Source organism: Ambystoma mexicanum, chromosome 4q (genome assembly GCF_040938575.1).
Source record: "Ambystoma mexicanum isolate Mex_15411 chromosome 4q, UKY_AmexF1_1, whole genome shotgun sequence".
NCBI classification, from domain to species: domain Eukaryota; kingdom Metazoa; phylum Chordata; class Amphibia; order Caudata; family Ambystomatidae; genus Ambystoma; species Ambystoma mexicanum.
This window is the reverse complement of record NC_090928.1, coordinates 87,692,418-87,705,716: the sequence shown is the minus strand read 5'-3', so window position 1 is coordinate 87,705,716 and position 13,299 is coordinate 87,692,418. Positions and strand designations below refer to the sequence as shown.

The window sequence follows — 13,299 nt, the reverse complement described above, 5'->3', positions numbered from 1 at the left end:
TTCTTTAAGATTTAACATGTCCCCCCACACTGTAAAAGTGTCTCTACAAAGTTCTTGCCTTCTCCCTGCATTAGTGCCTGGGTCATTTTTTTGCTCGTCTTCTCCGTGGATTAATGCCCAGGCCACTTTTCCCAGTGGCATTCTTTGGTTAAGTCCAAACCACTCTTATGACTTCCTGTTAAACTAGAATTCCTGTTCTGTGGCTTCTGCTACCCTATTTAATATGACTCTCAAAGTATTTGCTTTTTCCCCCCTTTGGTTTCTTAGGATCACTGACATCTTTGGTCAGAGCTTTTCAGGTAGCTTCTTGAGGACTCCAGGAAGACTGCATTGAGGAGGCTGCTGGTCACGTGACCAGACCCTGCCACTGAATTGCTCCTGCACCACCAGTTTTCTGCACCTTCCAGGTAACTTCTTAAGGATTCCCAACAGACTGCATTGAGGTGGCTGCTGGTCACATGACCAGGCCCTGATACTCAGTTGACCCACCCACCACCTATTTAACCAGTCCTTATTAGGCGTCCTTAATGCCAATGTCCTCAGCAAAAGACGGACAAAGACAAGGACCTCAGATGTTGTGCCTCTTCTGGGCAGATAGGGCCTAGGGCCACACCAGCTATCTTGTATTCAACCTACAAAGTAATCACTACTGCTACTACTCCCCAAAAAACATCACATGTTTCTTCTCCCTTCACAGCCTATCCCCACCCTTGCTCGTGTTTGAATGGCCAAACGCCCTGGGCAGCCCCATCACGCTACCCTAGCGAACCTAATCAATATCAGCCTTTCCTTGATCCAACACCCTCAAACCACACAGACACACTTCCTGAAGCTGATCGATGCTCACTCAGCAGTTGTTCAAGACGCAAAGATTGCCAATCTCATCCCTTACAATAACCTTGATGCTCTCTTCGTCATCAAACTGTGGTTTACCCTAAACTCCCTCCATATTTTCGATGTCTTCCGACCCCCATGATACTGGATCCAACATGCAGACCGGTGAGGAAGTGCAGAAGGCGGAGTGGCTGTCATCCGCAGGAGCGATTGGCCATGCTCCATCATCCCCTCTCCCAAAACAAGCTCATTCGAATCACTCGCTTGCAGTTCCTTTTTTATCAAGGAATCCATCACCTTTCTCCACATCTACAGACCACCTCACAAGAGTGCCTTTCATTGCCAACACCTCCAACTTAATTTAGCAATAACTCCCGATCTGGCAGGCCTGGAGAACCAGGTACAATCTTGAGTGCAGCGAAGGGCCTTACCGATGGGCCCTAGGCACCGTTATCACCTTCACAGCATCACATTCATTTATCCAAAATACTTCGGCAAGATGGCAACCACTGAGCTGGAAGACTGGGCTACAAGCAGAGCCCCTCTTCCATTCCCATGGCGGCCAGCAGGGACATGGAGAGGTGGGGGCACCACTGCCACTGAAGGAATCTGCAGGGAAAGGATGGGAGCGTGGGTGGAAGATGGCTGGGTGGGGGAAGCAGTTGCCAGGTTGCTCGGAGTGCTTATTAGAATTATGAGATTCAGACCACAAGCCGAGCAACCTGATTGGTTGCTTCCACCGCCCGGGTGCTAACACTTACAATGCTTGCTTTACCATTGCTGTACAGTACAAAATGCTATGCCACAGTACGATATCGTAACTACGCGGGCTACACCAAAATATGCCAGTCTAGGCACGTACGAATTAGCACTCATCAAGCTTACTTTATTATAGATGTCCAGTTAAAAAATTCCATGCTATAGTAAGAAAACTTGTTCTTCACCAACACCCCCTCCAGCCCGAGCCCACACACCCACACACATTCTTAGACACATGCACACAAGTAGTCACGCACCCATGCAGCCTCTCTCAATCATTCACATAACAACCACAAGCACACTTCACTCACGCAGATATAGGATTGTGTCTATCCACGTGAGTGAACTGTTCTGCTGCGTGTTATGTGAATGATTCCGAAAAATGTATGGGTGCGTGACTGCTTGTATGCATGTGTAGATGTGTGTGTGTGTGTGTTATAGCCTCAAAGGGAGCGTTGGTGCAGGGCAATACCAAGGTAGGAAGATATCTTCTTGCTGGCTGTATGCAGTGCACGCAGCCCGCAAGAACATGTTTTTTCACCTTGGTATTGCCCTGCACCCATGCCCCCTTCAGACCCGTTCCCAAACACAAACATATTCATATGCACCTGACCATAAGTCATGCCCCCATAGAACTTCCCTCTGAAGGATTGAGAGCAGCTACATGGGGTTGTGATTGCTTGCGTGCATGTATATAAACAAATAAATAAATATATGAATATGTGCATCTGATGTGTGCCGTGTGAAAGATTAATCGACATGGCAACCAGCAGAACACACACATTTATTTGGAATCATGCAAGTAGTCATTGAGAAATAAGGTACGCGGGGCGCGGTGGGAGAAGAAGTTGCTGAGGAAAGCAAGGATAAGCCCTACATAAAACACAACTGTGAGGGATCCCTGGTGGGCATCATCCTTGTGTTAATTTGTTTCTAGAAAACTGATGGACTGGGCAAGCATAGGATTATGAACCCTTTAGTTGATCGAGTTTGGGGAACATTTTATTCTAGCTTGGGGTTAGCCTGAAGGCTAAATGCCTCATTGGGAATAGGTTTGAGTTTTTCTGTTGGCCTTCAGCTTTGGACTTCAGTTTCTCAATTGGGGCATCGCTGAAGGAACTAGGAGCTGAAACTCTGGACTGGAATAGCATTTTTTGAACTACAGGCTGGTAACAAGGAAACATCGGATGGGAGTGCAATGGACGCTAGGCATGGAACACATGACCTGTACACAGAGAGCAAGGTGCTACACAAAGAGAGCAACTGGCTATAGACGGAAGAATAGAGAGCTGCAGTCAAACCAAAAAGCTACAGAGCAGGTAACAAGGGCACTTGAATAGAAGGTTCTTGCAACAAGACTCAGCAGGAAATCACGGTTCAGAGGGTCTGGATCCACGTTCAGTGCAAGAACAAAGTGTTCTTCCAGACAGCTGCTTAGGTACTGACACATCCTGGGTTGAAGTAGTTCTCTTTAGAAGCACCTCGAACAACACGCCTGAAGGTAATCTGCCTTGTCCCTTTATGGACCTGGGAAAGTGAAAACCGTGCCGGACTATCGGGGTGGGTGGGTGTTGGTAGTGAGTAGGGTGGGAGTAGAGAGAGTGGGGCCGGGTGGGTTGGTTTATGGTACTGGGACTACAGTGGGTGGGGGCAGAGAGTGGGTATTGGGTGTGTGTGGGTGTGGATGGGTGGGGGTAGCACCCGCAGGGATTGGGGGGGGTGGGGTAGACAGTAGAGAGTATGGGGGTGGGTGGGTGAACGAGGATAGAGAGAGAGTGGGTTTGGGGTGAGTACCAACCATAGAGACTAGAGTGTCAGGGAGGTACTTTAGAAGCAGACTCATCATCGAGTGGAACAGTTCATAAATGACTCTACTTTTTATGCTATGGTTTCATTCTGGCCTGAGGAGGAGTTCTTTTTAAAATACAACTCGTTTTTTCTTAGTGTTCGTGGACCCCACTCGGCCACATGACAATGTGCAAACCTTGTTTGATTGACAGTAAATCATTTGGGAGAGTTTAGAACAGGAAGTGTTGTTACATCTTTGCCAGCGGGTAGAAATATGATGAAATTGGTTGTTCCAGGCATGAACGTTAATGACAACACAAAAGCTTTAGATGTTTACCATGTCACATTTTCATCAGTAACGTCTTTCTCCTTTTCCCATAGGGGTTGCAGTCTCAAGATGATGACCTTCAACTGGAAATGAAACGAAAAGAGGCCAATTTTCATATGCTACAGACACTGAGAGATCGTGTTAAGCGTGAAATCCGTAGCATTGAGGGTATGTTCGACAAACCATGTGTATCCGAAGGGAAATTATTCCTGGAAAGTGTGAATGCTTATTCTTGTCATCAATACATATCTAGTGTGGGGGGTATTTCACGACCTAGTCCCAGGGGATCCCATTCTCATGTGGCCAGGTAAAGGCCATTGCTTTTGGATCCCGACCCTGGGGGTGGACAAGCGAGGGGGTGGGGGGGTCCTCAGGGAGTGGGGGAGAAGCACTCAATGGTGAGACATGTATCCCCCTTTTTCCAAAAAACATCTAACCCTTATCCCTGCTTATTGTATGGGAAACTACTACTCCCATAATTCCTCCCCACTTTATTTTGACAACAGTACTGAGCCAAGGAAGATGAGGAATGAGGTCCGAAAGATTACCTCCACTGACTTACATTGACTCTGTCCCTGTAATGAGGCCTGGCAGAGCCAGGCACATAGTGCTAACAATGCACACCTGCCACTTTTTAACACTCCATGTGAGTATAAAAGGTGGCGCGCACATGGACACTATTAGCGAGGCTGGGTATGAGAAGGAACAGCTCTTTTGGGGTTGATGCAAATCAGGCTGTGGAAGTTGGAAGGCCAACGGACTGATCGGCAGTTTCAAGGATAGAGAGGTAGCCAGGCGAGAATTCCACACTTTGGGGAAGCCGTAAGCGTTCCCAGACTGAAACAGAGTGAGCGGAGAAAAGAAACCTTCAAGTTGCCAAAGAGCAGCCCGTTACCCTCCCGTGTTAACGGCGGAGTTGGGGAGGAGCAGAGGAGGTGTTGGTAACGACCTTAACTGCTGCAGGAATCGGATGAAAGAAAACCAATTAACGACTGGTGAGTGATCGAAGGCAACAAAAATTTGGTTTGTGTTTAAAGCAAAAAGTGACTAAATACAAAGAGACAGTTACAGATGTTTTGTCCCAGCAGGGGGGCAGCTCCTTAAAGTGGTCCAGAGCCATCTTAAGCACTTTTGGAGCCCTGGGCACGGACATCTTTGGGGCCCCCTCCACGAAACCAAAGGAGTTAAGGTATGAAGAATACTGACCATCCTCCCCCGCATCCCCCAACCGTCGCGTTCACAACCCATAGGTCAATATGCTGTCTGGCAGCATAATAAGCACGTTTACTCCCTTTAAGTCCCTTTGCCCTCTTTATTCTTGCTCTAATCAGAATGATAAACAAGTAGCATTTGAAGACCAAAATTAGCAGTCTACGAAGAGGTTACTGTTCTAGTACATACATGGTACTTTTTATCAATAGCATACAGGAAGGTATGCAGCCTGTAGTATTAATGCAGGACCATGTAACCCATAATAGACGGAACTCACATTAGCTGCCTCACAGAATGCAAAAGTGCTCATGCCTCGATAGAGGAGACCAATTGGAAGGAAGGAGACAGCTACACATACTGTAGCATGGATAGTGGATGCAGATTAGAAGCTACCAGGAAGGTGTCTGTATTCCGACAGACTGACATTAGAAGTGGGATATGGTTTTCAAATAGTGTTTCCATTAGATATCAAAGGAAAAAATGCCTGTGGTGTGCGATATAAATATGCCCTATAGGCAGTGAAACCATGAATAAGGCTTTACCATGAGAAGGAAATAACTCTGAAGGGCTGACCATTTTGAAGGTATAGGGACTGGCAATATTGAGAGGTTAGGCAATACCAGATTAAATGAGATGCCCAGGATCACACATTGGTGAAGGGGTAGAAGCTGGGATTTGTGCCAACTCTGCAATTTCTGCATTTGAACACTTTCTTTTCCGGTTCTTACCATGAACTCAAACAATCTCATTATATAAAAATGGACTTGGAAAGTACACATCACATTACCAAACATGACCATTTTTTAAACAAAATATTATAGAATGGTGTTAAGCAAAATGGGAATGATTCTAGCTTCATTCTCTCTATCACCAAGGGAAGTATATGAGTACCACCATACCAATCCATGTGATTTACGAAATGTAATCTGGGTTTGTATTTTGTATTTTAAAGCTTTAAATACTTCCAAAGCAATGACTTGCATCATTTTCATTTATAAACATGCATAAAAACCTTTGACTTTTACCAAAAAGCAAACCGTTTTTTGTGTCAAACAAGCAGACCTTAAAATATGCTTGCAAGAGGCCTGCAACATTGGGTCCGCTCTCTTCTGTCTACCAACCCGTGCACCCAAATGGACTACATAAGAAGAAAGATCAAGTAATGGGCTAAACGATACCAGCAGCATGCAAAAAGGCAAACCTCACCTAAAACAGCACAGTAATGTAAGATATATTAGATGATTTGACCAGGATCACTGTATCGTCTTCTGGCAAATACAGGATTCAAGCATGAACGCTTTTGTTCTATAGTCTTGAATTTGGAAACGTATTCACTTCTTGGACTAACATTTTATGCCATCGTCGGAGGCAATTTCTACCCCATCTGAACAAACCAACCTTCACCATACAGATGATATGTCTGTTTTTATAGCAACCCCTATCTGGTGCAGGTACACTGCTGATAATAGCAGATGTTGTTCCGCAAAACCAAGTATATATGCAGGCAGGTTTATAAACTTCAGACATAGGAAAGGCTCAGCCAGCCTTGCTGGGAATGTCATATTCTAATGTTGCATATGAACACATCTGTGCAAGGGGTGCTTCACACACTGAGCTAACTTCTGAGCCATTGTGGCACTCAATTTATCAATATGCATTTCACTGTTGCCTATTGCGTATCTCTCCTTCCCCAACAGACTCTCCGCGGTCCAATCAATCGTTCTATCAAGACTAGACTACTCAAACCCCCTATAACTCGGAGTCCACGCATACCAAATGAATAAACTCCAAAGGGCACAAAACGCAGCTGCCAAAATGCTACTTGCACTCGGCCCAAGAGACCACATCTCGCCAGCCCTTAAAACGCTACACTGGCTTCCAGTAGCCCGAAGGGTGACTTTCAAAACCTTATGCATCTCCCATCGAGCAATGCATAAAACCGGACCTCAATATCTTCAAGACAAGCTAAAACCCTATCACCCCCCACGCACCCTAAGATCCAGCTCAGCCGGCCTCCTAGTCATACCTAAGAAAAACTTAGTCAAGTTGGGCCTATCATCATTCTCAGCCTTGGCCCCCACCCTGTGGAACTCGCTCCCACCCCAGATCCGCCTAACCGAGGATTTAACTTCTTTCCGCAAACTGCTGAAAACTTGGCTCTTCCCATAAAACCAACCGGTACCAAACTAACCCAAACAGAATAACGGCATCTCAATGACACCAATCCAACAAACTACCTGATGCGGAAATGACAGCTAAATAACCCCAAGTATGGACTAGAAGGACAAACAGAATTAAACGAGTAAGCTAGATCAAAACAGTGAAGTGGATAATAAGAATAAATCACAGGGAAATAGTAAAGAGTCTTAAACTGCTGAAATGAACGTAATCCATGAGGAGCGAACAAAGTGAATGGCGTGGATGAAATAGTTAGAATGGATGAAGCGTGCGGAACAGATGAATGCGCTGAGTGGAAGAAGACATGAGTGGAAGAACAGATGACTATAGATCGAATGAGTATATAAATCGAATGACTATGTAGATCGTATGAGTATATAAAATGGATGAACGTGTTAAGCGGCTGCGTATGTAGAGCGGCTACGTGTGTAGAGCGGACCAGCGTGTAGAGTGGATTAGTGCGTAAATACAGAGAAACAAGTATAATGTATAGAACGGATGAGCATAAACCGGATGAGTATGTAGAGCGGATGAGTGTGTAGAGCGGATGAGTGTGTAGAGCGGACGAGCACGCAGAGCGGACGAGATCGCAAAGATCGGACGAATGCATAGTCGTCGAGGGCGTGGAGGGGACGAGGGCATGGAGGGGACGAGGGCATGGAGGGGACGAGGGCGTTGGGGGGACGAGGTGTGAGCACATGCGTGGGACAGACCGGAGTATATGGGGCGGACTGGAGCGTGTAGGGCGGAATGGAATGCATGAATGCATCGCGCAGAACTGAGTGTGCCAAGCAAGGCTCGGGTGCATAGAATGAATAAGAGTGTATGGAACAGACTGGAGCGCATAGAATTGCGTGACATACATAGTATGGTCTGGAATGCTGGGAACGTTTGAAAGAGCATATAACCCATCGTATCTCACCACCACGCTTACTCTCTTCTTTACACCACCAAACAACTAGAACACAGAGATACTAGAACAACATTCGGTATAACTGTTCTCATACCTACATCAGCTGTTCACTCCCCATCATCCTAAGTAAACACTGCTGGTTACACCCCCCCCCAGCCAGGCGTTCTCTGCAGGCCTAACGTAGCCACATTCGGTCTCGATAAATCCTGCCAGAACGAACACATACTACAGATCTCTCAACCACCACACCTACTGCTAAAAAGCAGCTATTACATGAATTCCGCACCAGCTGCACACATACCCGGTGCTCACATGCACCTTTGACTCTATCTACCCTCTCTACTGACCTGAACTTCGGTTCCCAAGGGCGTTCAACCTACCAGCGCCTTCAGACCATACCAATGGTATATAAGGCGCTATATAAATGCAAAATAACATAACATGATGAACATAATTCCCACAGGAAGGAAAGCATGCTACCGAGTTGTGCCATAACGAACACACAAACTATGCATGCCACAGTGAACACAGAAAGCCATACATGATGAATTGATCAAGGCAGAATGTACTTGTCAAAACCGAAAGTCAAGGAGTTTAGAGCCTTTGCAGCACCCCATAAAATAACCTGATGTGTGCTATTTAAGACTGGTGAACAATGGAATCTTACTTCTTCAGATCTGGCAGCCCTGTGGCCCTCCCTCCCTACCCCCAAGATGGGGGCCCTGGGCAAGTGCCCCTTTTACCCTCTCATAAAAACGTCTCTGGGCAGGGTGTTCTGGTGTGTGCCTTTTGGCAGGGGGTGTGGGACATGTTCATCGGAACATACACTGGGATTAAGTGGGGTGTTTGTCAGCCTGTCTCTTCAGTATGACCTACAGTCTTGATCAGAATGTCGGCACAGTCCTACAAGCCATGAAGAGGGATTAGAAAACAGATGGAAAATAGGAAAATATTGCTCTGTTTTGGAGGAGAGTATACAGAGCCCAAGTCAGCTTTGTTTTTTACTGTGTTTCCCTGGCAAGATGTTCATTCTAAGGAGAAGCAGTCATTGGTAGAAGAGCTCATGCAACTTAAGAGGAAGAAGGAACATTCAGACAGGCAAATCTCTCAAGTAGACATGGAGATACTGCGTACCAGGCAAGATCTAGAGCGTGAGCTGACCCGTCTGCACAACAACGAACAGAAGACCATTACGCTTCAGTCAAAGGTAACCTGTCAATAAGCATTCCTTATTATATTGATAACAGAATGCTGCCAATAAGAGTCATTTGGCAAACATGAAAGCCAGCGGGTGACGTGCAGTTGAATCCTTAATTTTGTGCGGGTAGGACGGGTAGAGACCTAATATGTACAGAAAGAGTTCTGTTTCACAAGACTGAATAAGCTGCTCGTTTGGTTCAATGAGTAAATTATTCTGTTTGTAGTCCGTAGTATGCGAGTATCGCACATTCAAATCCCGGTAGCTGCTTTGTAATTCTTTATTTTATGTGAAAGCATCCTTCTATATTTAGTTGAATTATATTTTTGGTGAATAATTATTTGTCAGTCTTTGAATGTACCATTGTTTTATTATATTTGAGGTGGGGAAGATTTTTGAAAAACTCAGTATCACCTGCTGGGCAACAGTATATCTCATGATCCACCTTGAAAAGATGACCAAATTCACTTAGAGTATACCCTCTGTATACTGTTTTAACAGCGATCAAAATGGCAAATTTTATATATTTGATGGACAGCGTTATGTGAAACCTTGACAGAAAGAAGAGATATTGAAGAGATGGATGCAGATACATGTGAGACAACGAAAGAGAGGAAAAAGTGAGAGTGCGTGTCTTTCCTACTGAAAGTGAGTGTGTGTGTAATTGTTTTTTGTGTGTGTTTTTTCCACCTGTGAATTCTGTAAAGAAATCAGGTTGTGCACTTCATTCCAAGATAGACCTTTTTTGCCCAGCTCTCATTTTGCCAAGAAGCATTGCCTGAAATTCTATCGATATTTAGCAACAAGACTCTCAGCGAAAACACTGTAGATAAGGCAGAGTTGTGATGATCCAATGCATCTCAAGAACACATAGGAAATTTGATGGGTGTGGGAAGTGCTGACAATCCTAACTCGACATCCCTTCTATAGATAATCCCCCATGATGTCATTTTTCATCAGATCTTTGATATCTGATGTGACCTCATGTATGTGCTCATGGACTGAGCAATGGGTAGGGGACATACAGAGTTAAGATTGTCGTCACCTCAGAAAACTGCAAATTGACTGTGTGTTGCTGCTATTTTATTAATTTTTTAAAATGTTTTACTTTGCATTTGTTAAGCGCTCCAAACCCAGAGGCATCAAGGTGCTGGTTCCATACAGTAGAAACACATATGATTAAGACCAAGTGCAGTGTAACTTAGTTGAATTCAGACAAGGGGCATGTTCACAGATAAGAGTAGAGATTTTTGTTTAGTTTTTTTACTCCCTTTATTTTTATTTTGGATGAACATACAAAGAACAGAACCATAACACAAATTCAATACCATTACAGTGCATCTAGATAGTAAAATGCAGAACGTTAACAATGATCATACAGTATTCTTTATAAAGTCATGAAAAAGAGAAACTAAGCGCAATCACAAAGTACTATTTTACAATCAATGTATAGATCTTGGACATACAACAAGCAAGACACGACAACATTAAAAAGCGCAACAGACAACGCTATATATATCTATCAATCCAACCCCCTAACCAATCCAAATAAACAATTATATATATGATATAGGAATTCGAGCTGTACAATTAATTAAAGGACCCCAAAGTCGAGAATAATAACCCTCTTTTCCTTGTTATAAAAACATAACCTTTTCATAATTTGACAGAGTTTGCACATCCAATAACCATTCTTCCACTTTTGGTTTCTCTCTTGACTTCAAAACCCGTAGTATTTGCTTTGCTGCTAGTACCAAAACTCTATTAATCCAGTCCGTTTTAACCCTGTTCTTATCACTCCTGCCTCTGTTTGATAATAAAATTGTCGAACAAAAAGAACGTGGAGGTTTTTCCTCCACCACAATGTCCAATCTATCTAATACATCAGACCAAAAGTCAGATACTTTTGAGCATACCCACAACATATGCATTAAAGTACCTCCGCCACACCCACAACCCCAACAAGAATCAGTTTCCAAAAGTCCCAACCTTGCCATCCTAGGCTTATAATTTGTAAAGGATCCTCTGCCTAATGTATCGTAGCCCCAGATCCATCTTTGCTTGTACCCCTATGTGAAGCAGGTATTCCCATTCCTTCACAAGTATATCAATATCAAGGTCCTCCATCCGAGCCTGGCGAAGCTTATCCCAGGCCTCCACTTCTGATCTTTCCATCGGCATTAACTTTATATACGTGGATACAGCAGACGGGTAAGAGAAAATAATCTCACACACTGAGGGTCTCTCTTTCATAACTTCATTCAGCATACTAGTCCTTTCAGTCAAGAGATTTCAAAGACCTATAACGTTCCCGTTCCCTACCCCCAATCCCGAAAGACACTCTCAATTGATTGAAGGGAATCATACGATCACTTTGCCACACATCACAAATCTTAAGTATACCCTTACTGATCCAACTTTTCTAGCATAAAGTTTTGTTCGCTATTTGCAGCCCCATATTATGCCACAGAGATGCATCATAATGCATCCAGATATTGTCTCCATTGTTTTTCATAAAACTTTGTAATGCCTCCCTAGTAGTGCACATAGTCGGTAGCTTCACTCCCGAATTTGGCAGCTTCGACATAGAGTACATATCACTTAGAGCAAAAGGCGAAAACTGAGAATTCTCAATGATATGCCAATTGGGAACATAATATTTTACTTCGGAGAAATAGTTGATTTTTTCAAGACAAATCCAGTACAGTAATTCAGTAAGAGTAGAGTTTTAAGATGTTTCCGGAAAGCCCAATAGGATTATTCAGATCTAAATGCCAAGGGCAAGGAGTTCCAAGTCTTGGAGGCTATGATTGGGAAACTGGTCCCTCCAGATCTTTCGCCTGAAGCAAGGGTTGTTGAGTTGGTGAGAGTAAGAAGAGCGGGTGTGTCTTTAAGATTGGATTCTGGATTGGATCATCTAAGATCTGCCCTAACTAAGTATTTTTCACTGAACTTCAAGGGTCTTGCTTTGCTACATCTTCTTCAAGCCCCGCTGGCCAGGGCATTTGGTGTGACGCGTCACTTTCCACAATGAACCTTGTTGTCTGGTCCGGAGTAAGCAGTATGAGTCCGGTAATGAAGCATCTTTTAAGCTTCTCGAAAGCCTGTTGGGCCTCCTCTGACCAATGGAATTTTGCTTTCTTCTTGAGAAGCGCTGTCATCGGAAGGATCTCTTCTGAATAATGGGGAATGAATCGCCTATAAAAATTGCCGAACCCTAAAAATCTCTGCAGATCCTTTACACACAAAGGAGCAAGCCATTCTGTAATTGCCGAGACTTTTCTTGGGTCCATGGCGATGCCCTGGGCTGATAAAATGTATCCCAAATAAGCCACCTTGCTCTTGTGAAATTCACATTTGCCTAATTTGCAAAAGAGATGATTATCTAACAATCTTTGTAGTACCTCTTTGACGTGATGAATATGGTCAGTAGGTGATGTGGGAAAGACCAGAATATAATCTAAATAGACAATGACTGTGTGAAGGAGAATGTCAAAGAAGATGTGGTCCATAAAACGCTGGAAGACGGCAGGGGCATTGGACAGTCCAAAGGGCATCACTCTATATTCATAATGCCCAAAGGGAGTATGAAAGGCCGTCTTCCACTCATCACCGGCCCGGATACGGATAAGGTGATATGCTCTGCAGAGGTACAATTTTGTGAAGATAGTAGCTCTCTTAACAGCTTCAAAGATGTCAGGTATCAAAGGCATTCGATACCGGTCAGGGGTTGTGATTTTATTCAGCTCGCGATAATCGATACATGGTCTGAGTTCCATGATATCCTTCTTGGGGATGAAGAATAATGAAGCCCCTGCTGGAGATGTGGACTCTGCGATGAGACCATTACGCAAGTTCCTTTGGAGATATTCTTTAAAGACATCTCGTTCTCGTGAGGATAATATGTACATGCGACCAAAGGAAATAGATGAATCAGGAACCTGTTCCAAGCCGCAATCATCCATCCGATGCGGGGGTAATTCAGCATATTCTGAATCCGAAAAAACGGTCTGAAAACTTCGATCGTCTGATGGGATTTCTTGAACATTATTAAGTACCGCTGTTGTAGAGATGTTTTCTTGAACTGAG

The 13,299-nt window shown here is 44.2% G+C and overlaps 1 protein-coding gene across 1 annotated transcript in view; it reads left to right on the top strand.

Annotated features, from left to right (window-relative positions):
• LOC138467483 (interaptin-like) overlaps positions 1-13,299 on the top strand; it is a 672,097-nt gene that overhangs the window by 52,897 nt on the left and 605,901 nt on the right. The window contains exons 2-3 of the mRNA XM_069607521.1: positions 3,763-3,877; positions 9,035-9,219. Of these exons, the coding sequence (XP_069463622.1) occupies positions 3,763-3,877; positions 9,035-9,219 (300 nt within the window). The remainder of the gene's footprint in view (positions 1-3,762; positions 3,878-9,034; positions 9,220-13,299) is intronic.